Source organism: Drosophila ananassae (assembly GCF_017639315.1).
Source record: "Drosophila ananassae strain 14024-0371.13 chromosome 4 unlocalized genomic scaffold, ASM1763931v2 tig00000054, whole genome shotgun sequence".
Lineage (NCBI taxonomy): Eukaryota > Metazoa > Arthropoda > Insecta > Diptera > Drosophilidae > Drosophila > Drosophila ananassae.
This window is the reverse complement of record NW_025319037.1, coordinates 389,816-408,122: the sequence shown is the minus strand read 5'-3', so window position 1 is coordinate 408,122 and position 18,307 is coordinate 389,816. Positions and strand designations below refer to the sequence as shown.

Genomic DNA, 18,307 nt, shown 5'->3' with positions numbered 1-18,307 from the left:
TTGATCTTGTTTTTTAAACAATTTTCGTTTTTCTTTTAAGTTATTCAATGTTTAAATCAGCTCATAAAATATGGCGCACCTTGTATATATAGCAGTTTTATTTTGTCCTGTGCTTACAATTGGAAACTCATTAGTGAACACTGATCAGGCAATTGCCGATCTCTTTTTACAGCTTTTTTAAACAACTAATTGACCATATTATAGCTTATACTTATAACATCCAATCAGCCAACCTAATTTTATTCCCATCGTTTTCCAACTGTTGTTTATTATCGGATCTTATAAAGGTTAAATGCGTTTATTCGCCAGGCCTCGATGGAGTAACATACTGCGTTCTGAAGAATAGCGCTAAGGCTCTATGCAAACTGCTCCTTAAACTCTTTAGTGTATCTTTTTTTATCTCTGTCGATCTTTCCCCTCATATGGAAGGAATGTTATATAATTCCTCTGCATTAAAAAGGAAAAATCCGTCACTGCCAATTATGAAACCATTTCTTGACTGTTAACATGTCTAAAGCTTTTTGAAGAATGGATCCACATTTGTAACACCTTTGTAGTTCAATAACACAAGTTTACACGAAAAATGAACCTCGGTAAAAAAAACTTTTTTTGTAGTAATTTGGGGTCGGATAACACGAAAATGGCATTCTTTTATTGTACACTTGCAGATGGTATTATAATTTTGGTCAAAAGTGTGCACCCTATAAAGTATATATATTCTTGATCAGGATCACCTCCTGAGTCGATATGAGCATGTCCGTCTATCTTTCTGTCTGTCTTTCTTTTTCTACACGAACTAGTCTCTCAGTTTTAAAGCTATCGAGTTGAAACTTTGCATACATCCTTCTTTTGTTTGCAGGCAGTATATAAGTCGGTACGGGGATCAGTCGATTATATTTTATAGCTGCCATATAACTTTTTTTATTTTTGGTGATCCTGTTCTTCCGCTTCTTCTTCTTTGCGGGTCCCGCGGACCTTCGGTATCCTTGGCTCACTGGGAATGCCCTTTCGCCGTGGCCGGCACCTAATCCGTGTTAGCAGACCGATAGGCTCACCTTCCAGGCATACGCCGGGCAGGATGCGCTTCTCGGTGCCTGGCGGCCGGATCAGGGCACGAAGGGCCTACCTACCCCGCAGGACACGCCCCCGGTTGCGTTCTCCACTCGCCTCCAAACACCTGCGTGCATACGCTCCGCAGGATCTATGGCAGACCAGAGGTTTTGACGTCGCGCCTAAACTAATTCCAGATGATACGCTGTGCATACGCACCAGGATTCTCTTGACTTTCCCGGGGTGTCCTTGCTTGGTTTCACTGATGGGCTTCAGTTCCCGAGCTGGCTACCCGTCGCTTTACAGGATCACACCTGGTCTTAACGGTCAGGAATCGACAAGGCGTACGCCAGGCCGATCCGTCGCTATCGCTATGACACCAGGATACCTGTTGTGACCGGGAATAACCCGACCCGACTCGTTTTACCCTTGGGCTTCAGTTCCGCCGCGGATCCTTGATCCTTTTCCCACTTGCTCCTTGATTTCTACTCCTTGGCTACTCCCGCACTTGAGACTGTCGGACTTACCCACGGGGGTCCTTCAGCCTATACTCCTAATTCCACCAAGGAAACTTTTGCACATAAGATATTTTGGTTAAATATAACATGTGTTTAAAGTCCCATCCTTCTAACTTGAAAAACAACCAAGTTATGGTATTTCCGATCAATCAGTTATATGGCAGCTATACCATATGGCAGTCGACCGATCCCGGCCGTTCCGACTTATATACTGCCTGCCTACAAAAGAAGGATGTGTGTAAAGTTTCAACTCGATAGCTCTAAAACTGAGAGACTAGTTTGCGTAGGAACAGACAGACGGTCAGACGGACAGACGGACTTGCTTATATCGACTCAGGAGGTGATCCTGATCAAGAATATATATACTTTATAGGGTCGGAGATGTTTCCTTCACTGCGTTGCACACTTTTGACCAAAATTATAATACCCTCTGCAAGGGTATAATAAATTTCACTAACTCCATTACTTTATAACATATTTATACCCTTGGGTATAGATGGGTTGGGACTTTACACACATAGTATATTTGGCCAAAGTATCTTATGTATAAAATTTCATAAGGATCGGAAATTTCATAAGGATCCTATAGCTGTCATAGAAAGATCGGAATTGGCATAACTTTGCTGTTTTTTATGTTAGAAAGATGGGACTTAGTACAGATTCTATTTTGGGCAAAATAATCCAGTTTGCCAAATTTGATAAGGATCGGCCGACTATATCCTATAGCTGTCATATAACTGAACGATCGGAATTGGCATAACTTTGGGGTTTTTTAAGCTAGAATGATGGGACTTTCTGTGGATTCCATTATGGACAATATAATCCAATCTGCCAAATTTCATAAGGAAAAAAAAAACGTTCGTTCATCCGCAAGTATGTATTTATTGCATAAAAGATGTGTGAAAAATTGTATTTCGAGCCGAGCATTACTTTTTGAGTTACGTTACGCACCGACTTGAAAAAGTTGTTTTGGAAAAAACGCGTCTAAACTTTTAAAAGCAATTCAAAGTATATGGAGAGAAAGTAACCAGAAAATCGGTATCTCAGCGAGCTTTAGTCCGATCGACATGAAACTTGCACTGGATATTCCTGAGATAATGTTATATTATAAAAAAAATGTTTGAAAAAAAAAATTTTTAAAGTCTCAAACCATCCTGCCCCCTTAAGATAAAGAGAGGATGTTTTGATATTAAAAACAATATCTTACAATCAATGAATAAGCCGTTTTATATATTTTATATATAAGTAAAGTTACATATAGTATGTAGAAACGGGCAGAGATTAATGCATGAACATATGTATATAAGTGGTCAACCGCATCTCCCTCCTTTTGAAAAATAACGCAATTTCATGGAGTTATTTTAATTCTTATTATCTATACATTTAAAAAAATAATATTTTTTTATGTATTTTTTATACCCTTGCAGAGGGTATTATAATTTTGGTCAAAAGTGTGCAACGCAGTGAAGGAGATATCTCCGACCCTATAAAGTATATATATTCTTGATCAGGATCACCCCTGAGTCGATATGAGCATGTCCGTCTGACCGTTTCTACGCAAACTAGTCTCTCAGTTTTAAAGCTATCGAGTTCAAACTTTGAACACACCCTTCTTTACAGGCAGTATATAAGTCGGAACGGCCGGGATCGGTCGACTATATCCTATAGCCTTATAACTGATTGATCGTAAATGCCATAACTTCGTTGCGTTTTAAGTTAGAAGGATGGGACTTTCTATGCTTTCTATCTTGGGCAAACTGCCAAATTTCGTAAGGATCGGCCGTCTATATCCTATAGCTTAGAGTATATCTATATTCTATAGTTAGAGGGATGGGAGTTTCTTCCGCTTTGGGTTAAATAATTCGATATGCCAAATTTCATAAGGATCGGCCAACTATATACGATCCGCTATATATCTAATAATATAAGATGCGTGGCGCCACTTAGCGGACTGCGACTCAACTGCAAGGGTATATAAACTTCGGCTCAACCCGAAATTAGCTTTCCTTTCTTGTTTTTGTTAAATATTTTTTTTTTTTATGAGTTTGTACTTAACAACGACAAAGAAAATGAAATTAATTAAAAATATTTATGTATTAAAGATATTTATATATATATATATATGTGTTATTATCTATGTATGGCCATACTAAGTGTGGTTTTGAAATAAAATGTTTTAGTCTATCCTTATGAACTATCTGTTTTTCGTTTTTGTCGTTAATTATTATAATATTATTTCTATCTCCTATTTTCGTTACTTTACACGGACCAGTATATTTATAATCTAACTTATGACCTGTTTCATTTCTTAATAAAACTTTATCTCCTACTGATATATCTATATTGTTTACTTTTTAATCATATAGTACCTTATTTTTATTCTTATGCTCTTCTTTCATTATCCTAGCTCTTTTATATGCTACTTCTAATCTGTATTTACTTTCTTTAGCATAATCATCGATATAATATATTTTTTCTATGCTATTAAATTGTATTGGTAAATTACTTGTGTTGAAACAAAAGACAACATATTGAATCCATACGTCCCAATCAGTTTTATGACTTCTCTCTATTGTTCCAACTGTCTGGTGGTGGTGTGCTGTAGACGTAATATTTTTAATACCTAAATACTTGCATAAATTGTATATAATTGAATTCTTGTATTCTGTTCCCATGTCCGTAATGAACGTCTTCATTGGACCGCGCTTTAGAATAAAAGATTCAAATATTGCTTTAGCGACAGTATTAGCGTTCTTGTTTGGTACAGGTATGGCAACTAAATACTTAGTTAGGTCACATATTAAAGTGACTGCATACTCGTTACCATTTTCTGATTTGGGTAGTGGACCAATAGTGTCCACTATCACTCTGTCGAAAACATTTATAGGTGTATCTGTTATTGTTAATGGGGTCTTACTATGTTTAGTTACTTTAGCTTTCTGGCATTTGTGACATTTTCGTATGTAATCTGTGATATCACGAGTCATATTTTTCCAAAAATAATATAATTTTTACTAAAGTTTTTGAAATACCAGTATGACCTCCTTGTATGGGATAGTCATGGAAATTAGACAGAATAGCTTCTTTATCTTTTTGGTTATTTTTTATGGTCACCGGGTTGAGTAGTGCTACTCTTAATGTTTTCAATATCTATTTTTTTTTAAATTATCTATTGAAGTATATTCAAAGATATTTTCCCACTGTGCCACCTTGAGTTGACTGATTTTTTTATACCGGCTTGCAGTTCAAGCCTTTGGAAAAATTGACCTGATCCGAAGATTGCATGTTCGGGTCCTGTCACGATCGCCATGTACAATTGAAAAATATGTGTCTTATCCAGTTCAGTGTCTTTATTCGAATGAATTATTGTTTTCTTACACTAAGGCTTGCTATCTGTCGGCGCAGCGGCAGAGCAGCCGTTTTATATATTTTATATAAGTAAAGTTGCAGTATGTAGAAACGGGCAGAGAGTTATGCATGCACATATGTATATAAGTGGTCAGCGTGGGAACCATGCCATCTTATTAAGAACTCACTAGTGCATACACCACAGAACAGGTCTTGTTGTTTAATAAAGTCCACGAGTATCAATAATTTATGAAAGAAAATTTATAACGAAAAAATTGTTTTATATACTTTTTAATGGATTTATGTTGTATTTCTTTTGTAGAGGTGTATTCAACATCAAACAGTTCCATGAGCTCAATTTTATCAGGAGATACCACATTTGGAAACTCAGGCAGTAAAACACGGTCAAACTCAAGTGAATTAACGTTTAGTGGTAGATTCAAGTCAATAAATCAAGTGGAAGTTTTAAGTCAGAATAACTTTACCCTATTTTCTGGAAACAATAATGCTTCAACCCATATAAATGAACTTGATAAACCATTGTTTGAAGATTATAATACATATGACTCGAGTGCATCTTGTAGCCGCTTTTCCTCTAGCGTCGATCAAGGAAAATCAGAGAAAATCGCTCTTCAAATACACAGGCCCGTTGACGCTCAATGTCCGGTTTTAAAAAAGACTGAATTATTCCATAAAGCTTCCGACTCACATGGCTACAAAAAACGTGGTCGTAAAAAGGGATCTAGAGGTGTTGATGCTGTAATTTCTAAAGAGTCGTCTAGCTTGTGCCAGCAAATCTTCTTAGGCAGCTCGACAGTAAATAAAGTCAAGACGACAAAGGAACTTTTTAATGAAATCCAGAGCAGAAAATTAACTGCTTCGCACTCTTCAACATTTCGTGACAAGACAAAATGTGCTCGCTTAAAAAGACGAACGTCATCATGTTCGGGTAAGTTTTATTTTTCTCGTTGGGCAACTCAATTCTCTTAATAAATTCATGACTATTCATAGAAGCATCAATACTTTCACCAAATTTAATGGAAAATTACTCTGGCAACGTAACTCTAATGGATATTGATACATTTTCAAAAAAAATTCGTGGTAAGATACAAAGAGGCCTATATAATTAAGTTATTTAAAATTACTTGAGTATATCTCAATCTTATTTGCTAGTTCCTAATAACATCAAGGAAACCTAATTTCGGACGAAAGAAAAGGCACCTGTCGTGTCAAGCAGCCGCCGGAAAATCTGGCCGGCAAAAATTTATTGTCCTTAAACACCCGAGTGGCGTCACTAGGTTCCATCGTCTTTTGGGCCCCGTTTTTATGTCTCTCCGTCCGCGGCGCCCGCTCCCATGAACTCGATTGTTAGAGCTTTGAGCTGCGTCCCCGTTTTTCAGACTATTATTCCGATCAGGCTATAATTTACATATATCGCCCAAACCATTGTATGAAATCAGATCTAGTAAATGAACGCCCATATTTATATTGAACAGAATTTGTATTTAACTAAAACGGAGCATTTCGATCATTAATTGCAGCTGCCCAAAAACGCTCTGTAACTTAAAAGTAACCTTTACGTTACATATACAATTTATTCAATATTTTGCGGGTCACAGATATTTCACCACTTATTTTTTATACCCTTGCAGAGGGTATTATAATTTTGGTCAAAAGTGTGCAACGCAGTGAAGGAGACATCTCCGACCCTATAAAGTATCTATATTCTTTATCAGGATCACCTTCTGAGTCGATATAAGCATGTCCGTCTGTCTGTCGGTTTCTACGCAAACTAGGGTCTCAGTTTTAGAGCTATTAGGTTGCAGTTAGGTAAAAGCTTATAGTATAATATATATATCGGATCTTATATTTATAGTTGACAGTTACCTATGAAAAATTCACCATCAAATGAATTTTCTAATAAAAATGTTAAAAAACAGTCTCAAGCATCTTTACAAATAGCGAGGTTGTGCAATTTCCCAAAATGTTGCCAAAAATTGACTTAATCTCAAGTCCTATAAGCTCCAAAAAGTGCAGCTTCTTACGGATGGCAATAAGCGCGTGAGACTCCAAAGATGCCGACAGATGAAGCCTCGGCCCGCAGGTCAAAAATGGGAGCGTATTCATTTCACGAACGAGAAGATTTTCACCATCCATCAGCCACACTATCACCAAAATGCGCCACTGGCAAAACACCCCTTATTTTCATCGATTCATTATCGCCGTGACATTTTAAAAGCTGTTGTGCTTCCTTGGGCCCAGCATACTGAGTTGGCGTTTCAACAGGACTCAGCGTCATCCTCAGAGAGCCAAATTGACTCAGGACAGGTGCAAAGAAAAATTAAGCTACTTGAAACCAGCTGAAAATTTGTTAACATATTAGATATTTAATAGTTGTGTATCTAAGTTTTTTCTCAAATAAAGCAGCTTAAAAAGTTGTGATCAAAAATGTAAGTCCGGGTTATTTCTTGTCTCCCTGTAAACGTCCGATCCTTATAAACACATCGGATAGGTTTGCCCAAATGCAATCTGTTTAAAGTCCCAATATTCTACCTTAAAAAAAATCAAAGTAATTATGCTTATATTGGCTCTGGAGGTGATCCTGATCAATAATATACATACTATATAGGGTCGGAGATGCATCCTTTACTACATTGCACACTATAAACCAAAATTATAATACCATTTGCAAGGGTATAAAAACAAAAAAGAAAAACGGCAACCGAACTTGTTATAGACTCCTGCTCAAAATTATACGACACCCTTAAAGTTTGGCTTATTGCTGACTCGCTTTATTTATTTATTTATTTTTTTTTCCGCGCGGTTCCCACTGCATAAGTATAGCCCACCTCCCGTCCAACCGACCGAGGCACGCTGCCGCGTAACGTACGGCTTGAATCACGGGAATAGATCCGAGATAGTTTCAGAGAAGAGTAGAAGTAAGGTTTCACGAGGAAGAATGTTGCACAGATAAGGCGTTTAATATAAGGGAGTTAAGATTGTTAGTGGAGCAAAGTGACAAGATGTGGTAGAGACCATTGTAGTCCGAACATAATACCCTGAAGGGATCGTGTTGGGCGTATGTCGAACTACAATGGCTGAGGAGAAGAGGACGAAAGTTTCTAGTCCTTCTACTAGAAACGTTAAAATTTAAGCGTGTTAGTAAATGCTAGCTGTCTACATTTTCATAAATAAGATTATATAAAAACATGACACCCAGCAACGTTCTAAGGTTTGTTAATGATGGTAAGCTGTTTAGTAAAAGTCTACTACGATAAGAGGGGAGGTGAAGATTGGTTGCTGGCTGTCTACATTTCCATAAATAAGATAGAAACATGACACCCAGCATCGTTCTACGGTTTGTTAATCGGATGGTAAGCTGATTAGTAACAGACCACTACGATAAGAGGGGAGGTGAAGATTTGCATCCCAATAAAGTCCCCTAAGAGCGAAAGTCAGGAAGTTTTTTTGTACAGATTCAATGTGATCTTGGTGTACTCCATATTGAGGACTCCAGACACACGATCCATACTCAAGAATCGGACGGACCAGTAATGTATATAACGTTTTAGTTATGTATGGGTCATTAAATTCTTTTCTTTTATCTTTTAATAAAATCTTTTAATAAAACCAAAGCACACCATAGCTTTAACCATGGTAGATATATGGTCGGTAAATTTAAGTTTCAAATCAAATAGGACACCTAGATCGTTAACCTGAGTTAATCGTTCTAAGGCGTTCCCATAGAGAAAGTACATAGCCTGGTGAGGACTAGATCGGTAGAAAGACATAAGTTTACATTTCGATCCATTAAGCTTTAGGTTATTTGCTAAACACCAATTTTGAAGTTTATCCAAATCGGATTGAAGTCTAGACTGGGCGCTAGTGAATTTATACTGAAGGCATAGCTTAACGTCATCAGCGTACATAAGTAAAAGTGAATTAGTTAAGGCAAGGGGCAAGTCGTTAATAAACAGTGTAAAAAGTAGGGGTCCAAGATGGCTTCCTTGGGGCACCCCAGATGTGGCGCGGACTAAACGCGAGGTAACATCTTTAAAGAAAACACGTTGGATTCTCCCAGATAAGTAGCTCGAAATCCAGATAAGAAGATCAGTTGGGAATCCCAACAGAAACTCCCAAAACTGAGTTTACTTTTAAGAAGGAATTGTTGACAATTTAGAGATGCCTCTATAATTTGCAGCGTCGGATTTTGTTCCTTTGTTTTCAACAGAATAATGTAAGATTCCTTCCACATAAAGGGAAAGATCGATGTTTTTAGCGATAGATTAAAGAGTTCAGGGAGCGGTTTCAACAGAGCCTCGGCGCAGTTCTTTAGAACACAGCCTGGTACTCCATCAGAGCCTGGCGAATACACGGGCTTGCCCTTAAGAAGATCCGATAACACACCACTTTGATCGAAAGATGGGCAAAATATAAGGTTGGCTGATTGGATATTATAAGTGTAATGCTGAGGGAAACTTTGATATATTGTTTGAAAAAAACTGTGCAGAGAGATATACCATTGCCTGATCAGTGTTAGCATATGAGTTCTCAAACGTAAGCAGAGGAGGAAAAGAAACATGTTTGCGCCTAGTGTGTACAAAGTTATAAAACTGCTTCGGATCCTGAGTAAACTGAATCCTGCAGCGGCAAATATAACTCCTATAACATTCTGCGTTATGCACGGTGAAATTGGACCGGGCTATTGGATAACACGGTGCGACAGTGTAGGTTGTTAATCTGGTCGAAGAGAAATCAAAAATATTTTTTTTTTTTAGGATTTTGATGCCAAGTTTTTCGGTAAAAAAGTCAATTCAACCTTGCGTGCGCTCCGGAGTAACCGTGTGTATAAGACAGGAATATGCTCTTCTTCTTATAGTGCTCCCATGGTTTTATTGACTTTTTTTTGGGAAAAGCGTTATAACTTCAACAATTTTTATAATTTTTTAAAGAAGTTTGTCTCGTTTTATTCAGTATTAATGAGACAATATTAATATGTGGCATAAATGACAGAATTTTTGTCAGAAGAAAGCAATATACTCTTATTTTTATACACATTGTTTCTCCGAAGCGCTCGCTAGGTTGAGTTGACTTTTTTTGGGAAAAGCGTTATAACTTCACCAATTTTCATAATTTTTTTATGAAATTTGTCTCGTTTTATTCAGAATGAATGAGACAACATTGATATGTATCAAAAATGGCCGAATTTTTGTAAGTTGTACCGAAAAACTGACATCAAAATCCGAAAAACACGAATAAAAGTCGAAAACTTTAGTTTCAGGTGTAAAAATTTTGTCCTTTTTGTTCAACAAAATCGAAGATATATTTTTTTTCAAAAGCTACAACATTAAACTATTAAAAAAAAGCAAAAATTTAGAAATCGGTTGAAAAAAACGCGTTCAGGAATTTTTAAGCGCGAAAAAGTCGGTTTTTTTTAAATAAATAAAAACTGGAGGGTTCCAAAAATATAAAAAAATATTTTTGAGTTCTCTTCGACCAGATTAACAACCTACACTATCTCGTTTCCCAAGTGTATTTCGTTTTTTTTTTTTTTGTGGCACAGTGTAATCTATGTTTATTCAAAAGTCTACTCATACTATTCTTTAAGTTGTTAAGATGCCTTGTATACCAAGGCGGATTCGTCAAAACGTCAAAAAATGAGTTTACAGTGAAATAAAAATTTTGTAATTTTTGTAAAGTTTATATCATTGCATGCCAGTAAATCAGACCAATCAAATTCCGAAATTAACTTATTTAATTTCATAAAGTCAGCCTTACGAAAGAAACGAACTTTATGAGATTTAAGTGTAGACTTAAGGTCAATTAAGGAGTTGTTTTCAATTGAAAGCTCAAGATTGGGATGATATGGATCCTCAGGGTCAGAAAGGGGCAAAGTTCTGGAAAGAGTAATTCCATCAGGATCAGAAACGAAACATAAGTCCAGCAGCCGACCTAAATAATTTCTAACGTGGTTAATTTGCCCGAGTGACATGTCAAACATGCCCACAGGGAAGTCGTGGTGGGAGTTAAGCTGTAAAGACGGTGAATTTTCAACATTTGACCATATAAGTTCTGGGATATTAAAGACACCCAGAGCTATCAGCTGGTCACCATCAGACAGACGATCGAAAACCAAACGAATAGCGGACAAATGTTGCCAGTATGTTGGCGGTTAGGACGAAGGTGGTATGTAAGAACAGGTAACATACAAAGATTGATCGGACAAAGTGATTTTGATGCAAAGGAATTCAATGTCACCAAACTCTTGTGATTTTACCTCTTCAGAAACGAGTTTGGAGTCTACAGAGATTAACACTCCTTCTCCTCTTCGCAGAGTTCTATCACATCTAAAAGTGGTGTACCTACTAGGAAAAACTTCGGAGCTTAAGATCTCCGGCTTTAACCAAGTTTCTGTAAATACAATAATGTGAGATGCAAAGAAAGAACTATCAGAATACAGTTTGGGAAGTTTACTACGTAACCCTCTTGTATTCTGATAGGTAAGTGTTAGAGAAGACATTAGTTTTTTAAAACAGAGGAAGATGAAGTGGAAGGTTGGTCAGTGGCCGTAACATGTGGGAGTTTTACACCCACAGGTTTGGTTATTTTTTTTTCACCGTACTTGGCTGATGTTCTTGGACGAAAATATTCTCTGGCCAAAAGCTGGTGGAACAAATAGTCTTGAACATCTGCAAGGGCGCACGTATTTTGAAAGATGACGTGTGCCTGGTGTATGAATATTTAAATGTTGTAATGTCCACCACCTTTATGTCGACTTTTATTTTGGCTTTGATGTAAGCCGAGATATCAATCTCAGAAGTATCACGGGGCAAGTCGGGAAACAAAAATATGTTTCGATGGTGGGATCACCTGCAGGGGTTTTGGTGCCGCCGCAACTAGTACAGCGGCATCAGTACGTACCGGGGGTCCGGACGGTTGATTGCCCTGTTTGGTGACTGTTACAGGGGTTTGAATTATTGGTCGGCTAAAGATTATTCGCCACAAGCACATCACTAAAAGAGGATTTTTTACGCTTTGGAGACTCGTTTAGTAGTTGAAGACTACTAAACTGTGTATCGAGCGCACAGAGTTGGTCATTGATTTTTCGAAAACCACTAATCAACTCCTTGAAACCGCTTTTAGTCTGCCTCATGAACGATCTCATTTCGTCCTGAACATCACGCTTTGAGATAAAGAGAAGAAGACGGACGTGTTTTTTTTGTGCGCACTGTGTTGTCATAAAATTTGCTTATTAGATTTGCATAAACAATCTGTGTTTATTTCTATTCACTTAAAAAAAATAAAAATAATAAATTATTGCAATTCATTTTTATACCCTTGCAGAGGGTATTATAATTTTGGTCAAAAGTGTGCAACGCAGTGAAGGAGACATCTCCGACCCTATAAAGTATATATATTCTTGATCAGGATCACCTCCTGAGTCGATATGAGCATGTCCGTCTGTCCGTCTGTCTGTCGGTTTCTACGCAAACTAGTCCCTCAGTTTTAGAGCTATCGAGTTGAAACTTTGCACACATCCTTCTTTTCCTTGCAGGTAGTACATAAGTCGGAACGGCCGGGATCGGTCGACTATATCCTATAGCTGTCATATAACTGATTGATCGGAAATGCCATAACTTCGTTGTTTTTTAAGATAGAGGGTTGGGACACATGTCTTCTTCTTCCACACATGTTATATTTGACCAACATATCTTATGTACAAAATTTCATAAGGATCGGCCGACTATATCCTATAGCTGTCATACAACGATCGGAATTGGCATAACTTTGGTGTTTTTTAAGTTAGAAAGCTGGGACTTGGTACAGATTCTATTTTGGACAAAATAACCTGATTTGCCAAATTTCATAAGGATCGGCCGACTATATACGATTTTCTATATATCTAATAATATAAGATGCGTGGCGCCACCTAGCGGACTGAGACTGAACTGCAAGGGTATATCAACTTCGGCTCCGCCCGAAGTTAGCTTTCCTTTCTTGTTCTTATTTCTTTTGTTCTTCGTTTTTTTTTATTTTAAGTTTTATTATTTTCTTTACCTAAAAATTTTTTTCGTCTTCAATTTGTTTTTCACTAATGTTCTTATTAATTTATTTAGTTATTCTGTAACTTTTTCCCTTATGTTTTAGTTATTCTGTCTTACACTAATATTATCGCCATAGCCTCCACCGATGGTGCAGAATTTCTCCGTTTTGGTCGTCCTACTAAGGTTCCGCGGTCCATACCCTGACGCGAAGTGTTCTGCGAACTGATCATACAGAACTTGCTTTGGCTTTGCGCAGCTACACTTGCGCTTTAAAATGTTCTTTATTTATTTTTCGCGAACCACTGTTTAGGTGGTGAGTTTTTTCGCATCAAATTTTAAACTCGCTCTTAGTAAACGTTTTGCTCTGTCGAGACGTGAGATTATTTTTACACTAAGGATCGTTTTGCCCTATCGTGTGAAAATGAATTCGCGTTCGTAATGACGTTTTGCCTCGTTGTAATCGCGATCGGTCCCTGCTCGGGCGCCAGTTAAAACTTTCCTTTTTGGTTGGAAGTTATAATACTTTATTCTTTTATGGTAATTTTGAAACTGAAAAACTTAAACCAATTCTACCCTGAGCTAACTAAGGCTTTTCGGCAGAGCGGCACCAGAGTCCGGTGGCGTGATTCTTTTCCTAAGAACTCCAAAGGATGCGCGTGCGCTGAGTTACGGTTTATTGTTTATAAAACAACCTTAAACTATTGAAAAACACCGGCAATTTTGAAATCGGTTTAAAAAAACGCGTTCAGGAATTTTTAAGCGCAAAAAAGTCCCGAAAAACGGTTTTTTTTAAATAAATAAAAATTGGAGGGTTCCAAAAATATAAAAAAAATATTTTTGAGTTCTCTTCGACCAGATTAACAACCTACACTATCTCGTTTCCCAAGTGAATTTCGTTTTTTTTGTTTTGTCGCACAGTGTAATCTATGTTTATTCAAAAGTCTACTCATACTATTCTTTAAGTTGTTAAGATGCCTTGTATACCAGGCGGATTCGTCAAAACGTAAAAAAATGAGTTTACAGTGAAATAAAAATTTTGTAATTTTTGTAAAGTTTATATCATTGCATGCCAGTAAATCAGACCAATCAAATTCCGAAATTAACTTATTTAATTTCATAAAGTCAGCCTTACGAAAGAAACGAACTTTATGAGATTTAAGTGTAGACTTAAGGTCAATTAAGGAGTTGTTTTCAATTGAAAGCTCAAGATTGGGATGATATGGATCCTCAGGGTCAGAAAGGGGCAAAGTTCTGGAAAGAGTAATTCCATCAGGATCAGAAACGAAACATAAGTCCAGCAGCCGACCTAAATAATTTCTAACGTGGTTAATTTGCCCGAGTGACATGTCAAACATGCCCACTGGGAAGTCGTGGTGGGAGTTAAGCTGTAAAGACGGTGAATTTTCAACATTTGACCATATAAGTTCTGGGATATTAAAGTCACCCAGAGCTATCAGCTGGTCACCATCAGACAGACGATCGAAAACCAAACGAATAGCGGACAAATGTTGCCAGTATGTTGGCGGTTCGGACGAAGGTGGTATGTAAGAACAGGTAACATACAAAGATTGATCGGACAAAGTGATTTTAATGCAAAGGAATTCAATGTCACCAAACTCTTGTGATTTTACCTCTTCAGAAGCGAGTTTGGAGTCTACAGAGATTAACACTCCTTCTCCTCTTCGCAGAGTTCTATCACATCTAAAAGTGGTGTACCTACTAGGAAAAACTTCGGAGCTTAAGATCTCCGGCTTTAACCAAGTTTCTGTAAATACAATAATGTGAGATGCAAAGAAAGAACTATCAGAATACAGTTTGGGAAGTTTACTACGTAACCCTCTTGTATTCTGATAGGTAAGTGTTAGAGAAGACATTAGTTTTTTAAAACAGAGGAAGATGAAGTGGAAGGTTGGTCAGTGGCCGTAACATGTGGGAGTTTTACACCCACAGGTTTGGTTATTTTTTTTTCACCGTACTTGGCTGATGTTCTTGGACGAAAATATTCTCTGGCCAAAAGCTGGTGGAACAAATCGTCTTGAACATCTGCAAGGGCGCACGTATTTTGAAAGATGACGTGTGCCTGGTGTATGAATATTTAAATTTTGTAATGTCCACCACCTTTATGTCGACTTTTATTTTGGCTTTGATGTAAGCCGAGATATCAATATCAGAAGTATCAGGGGCAACCCGGGAAACAAAAATATGTTTCGATGGTGGGATCACCTGCAGGGGTTTTGGTGCCGCCGCAACTAGTACAGCGGCATCAGTACGTACCGGGGGTCCGGACGGTTGATTGCCCTGTTTGGTGACTGTTACAGGGGTTTGAATTATTGGGTCTGGGATCACTTGATGCGATGCCACAGAGGACAGAGGATATTCGGAAGCCCAATTTTTCTCAGGTCCGGCCCTTGGGGTGGCCAGAGATATAAGCGGCTGCATAGTTGTCGGCTGAGTCGGCTAAAGATTATTCGCCACAAGCACATCACTAAAAGAGGATTTTTTACGCTTTGGAGACTCGTTTAGTAGTTGAAGACTACTAAACTGTGTATCGAGCGCACAGAGTTGGTCATTGATTTTTCGAAAACCACTAATCAACTCCTTGAAACCGCTTTTAGTCTGCCTCATGGACGATCTCATTTCGTCCTGAACATCACGCTTTGAGATAAAGAGAAGAAGACGGACGTGTTTTTTTTGTGCGCACTGTGTTGTCATAAAATTTTCTTATTAGATTTGCATAAACAATCTGTGTTTATTTCTATTCACTTAAAAAAAATAAAAATAATAAATTATTGCAATTCATTTTTCTTATTTCCTTTGTTCTTCGTTTTTATACCCTTGCAGAGGGTATTATAATTTTGGTCAAAAGTGTGCAACGCAGTGAAGGAGACATCTCCGACCCTATAAAGTATATATATTCTTGATCAGGATCACCTCCTGAGTCGATATGAGCATGTCCGTCTGTCCGTCTGTCTGTCGGTTTCTACGCAAACTAGTCCCTCAGTTTTAGAGCTATCGAGTTGAAACTTTGCACACATCCTTCTTTTCCTTGCAGGTAGTACATAAGTCGGAACGGCCGGGATCGGTCGACTATATCCTATAGCTGTCATATAACTGATTGATCGGAAATGCCATAACTTCGTTGTTTTTTAAGATAGAGGGTTGGGACACATGTCTTCTTCTTCCACACATGTTATATTTGACCAACATATCTTATGTACAAAATTTCATAAGGATCGGCCGACTATATCCTATAGCTGTCATACAACGATCGGAATTGGCATAACTTTGGTGTTTTTTAAGTTAGAAAGCTGGGACTTGGTACAGATTCTATTTTGGACAAAATAGCCTGATTTGCCAAATTTCATAAGGATCGGCCGACTATATACGATTTTCTATATATCTAATAATATAAGATGCGTGGCGCCACCTAGCGGACTGAGACTGAACTGCAAGGGTATATCAACTTCGGCTCCGCCCGAAGTTAGCTTTCCTTTCTTGTTCTTATTTCTTTTGTTCTTCGTTTTTTTTTATTTTAAGTTTTATTATTTTCTTTACCTAAAAATTTTTTTCGTCTTCAATTTGTTTTTCACTAATGTTCTTATTAATTTATTTAGTTATTCTGTAACTTTTTCCCTTATGTTTTAGTTATTCTGTCTTACACTAATATTATCGCCATAGCCTCCACCGATGGTGCAGAATTTCTCCGTTTTGGTCGTCCTACTAAGGTTCCGCGGTCCATACCCTGACGCGAAGTGTTCTGCGAACTGATCATACAGAACTTGCTTTGGCTTTGCGCAGCTACACTTGCGCTTTAAAATGTTCTTTATTTATTTTTCGCGAACCACTGTTTAGGTGGTGAGTTTTTTCGCATCAAATTTTAAACTCGCTCTTAGTAAACGTTTTGCTCTGTCGAGACGTGAGATTATTTTTACACTAAGGATCGTTTTGCCCTATCGTGTGAAAATGAATTCGCGTTCGTAATGACGTTTTGCCTCGTTGTAATCGCGATCGGTCCCTGCTCGGGCGCCAGTTAAAACTTTCCTTTTTGGTTGGAAGTTATAATACTTTATTCTTTTATGGTAATTTTGAAACTGAAAAACTTAAACCAATTCTACCCTGAGCTAACTAAGGCTTTTCGGCAGAGCGGCACCAGAGTCCGGTGGCGTGATTCTTTTCCTAAGAACTCCAAAGGATGCGCGTGTGCTGAGTTACGGTTTATTGTTTATAAAACAACCTTAAACTATTGAAAAACACCGGCAATTTTGAAATCGGTTTAAAAAAACGCGTTCAGGAATTTTTAAGCGCAAAAAAGTCCCGAAAAACGGTTTTTTTTAAATAAATAAAAATTGGAGGGTTCCAAAAATATAAAAAAAATATTTTTGAGTTCTCTTCGACCAGATTAACAACCTACACTATCTCGTTTCCCAAGTGAATTTCGTTTTTTTTGTTTTGTCGCACAGTGTAATCTATGTTTATTCAAAAGTCTACTCATACTATTCTTTAAGTTGTTAAGATGCCTTGTATACCAGGCGGATTCGTCAAAACGTAAAAAAATGAGTTTACAGTGAAATAAAAATTTTGTAATTTTTGTAAAGTTTATATCATTGCATGCCAGTAAATCAGACCAATCAAATTCCGAAATTAACTTATTTAATTTCATAAAGTCAGCCTTACGAAAGAAACGAACTTTATGAGATTTAAGTGTAGACTTAAGGTCAATTAAGGAGTTGTTTTCAATTGAAAGCTCAAGATTGGGATGATATGGATCCTCAGGGTCAGAAAGGGGCAAAGTTCTGGAAAGAGTAATTCCATCAGGATCAGAAACGAAACATAAGTCCAGCAGCCGACCTAAATAATTTCTAACGTGGTTAATTTGCCCGAGTGACATGTCAAACATGCCCACTGGGAAGTCGTGGTGGGAGTTAAGCTGTAAAGACGGTGAATTTTCAACATTTGACCATATAAGTTCTGGGATATTAAAGTCACCCAGAGCTATCAGCTGGTCACCATCAGACAGACGATCGAAAACCAAACGAATAGCGGACAAATGTTGCCAGTATGTTGGCGGTTCGGACGAAGGTGGTATGTAAGAACAGGTAACATACAAAGATTGATCGGACAAAGTGATTTTAATGCAAAGGAATTCAATGTCACCAAACTCTTGTGATTTTACCTCTTCAGAAGCGAGTTTGGAGTCTACAGAGATTAACACTCCTTCTCCTCTTCGCAGAGTTCTATCACATCTAAAAGTGGTGTACCTACTAGGAAAAACTTCGGAGCTTAAGATCTCCGGCTTTAACCAAGTTTCTGTAAATACAATAATGTGAGATGCAAAGAAAGAACTAT

At 37.6% G+C, this 18,307-nt stretch overlaps 1 protein-coding gene across 10 annotated transcripts in view; it reads left to right on the top strand.

Annotated features, from left to right (window-relative positions):
* LOC6506041 (mediator of RNA polymerase II transcription subunit 26) overlaps nucleotides 1-18,307 on the top strand; it is a 164,693-nt gene that overhangs the window by 12,311 nt on the left and 134,075 nt on the right. For 7 of the 10 annotated variants that reach the window (XR_006507818.1, XR_006507817.1, XR_006507819.1 and 4 more), the window contains 2 exons: nucleotides 5,239-5,865; nucleotides 5,928-6,017. Coding sequence is in view for 7 of the 10 variants with exons in the window: in XM_044717601.1 (XP_044573536.1) it covers nucleotides 5,239-5,865; nucleotides 5,928-6,017 (717 nt within the window). In the remaining 3 variants the exon portion in view is untranslated. Of the gene's footprint in view, nucleotides 1-5,238; nucleotides 5,866-5,927; nucleotides 6,018-6,089; nucleotides 6,580-6,792; nucleotides 6,825-6,856; nucleotides 7,382-18,307 lie in introns of those variants that run through there. The other 3 variants (XM_014904091.3, XM_044717602.1, XM_014904088.3) reach the window with 3 other exon arrangements.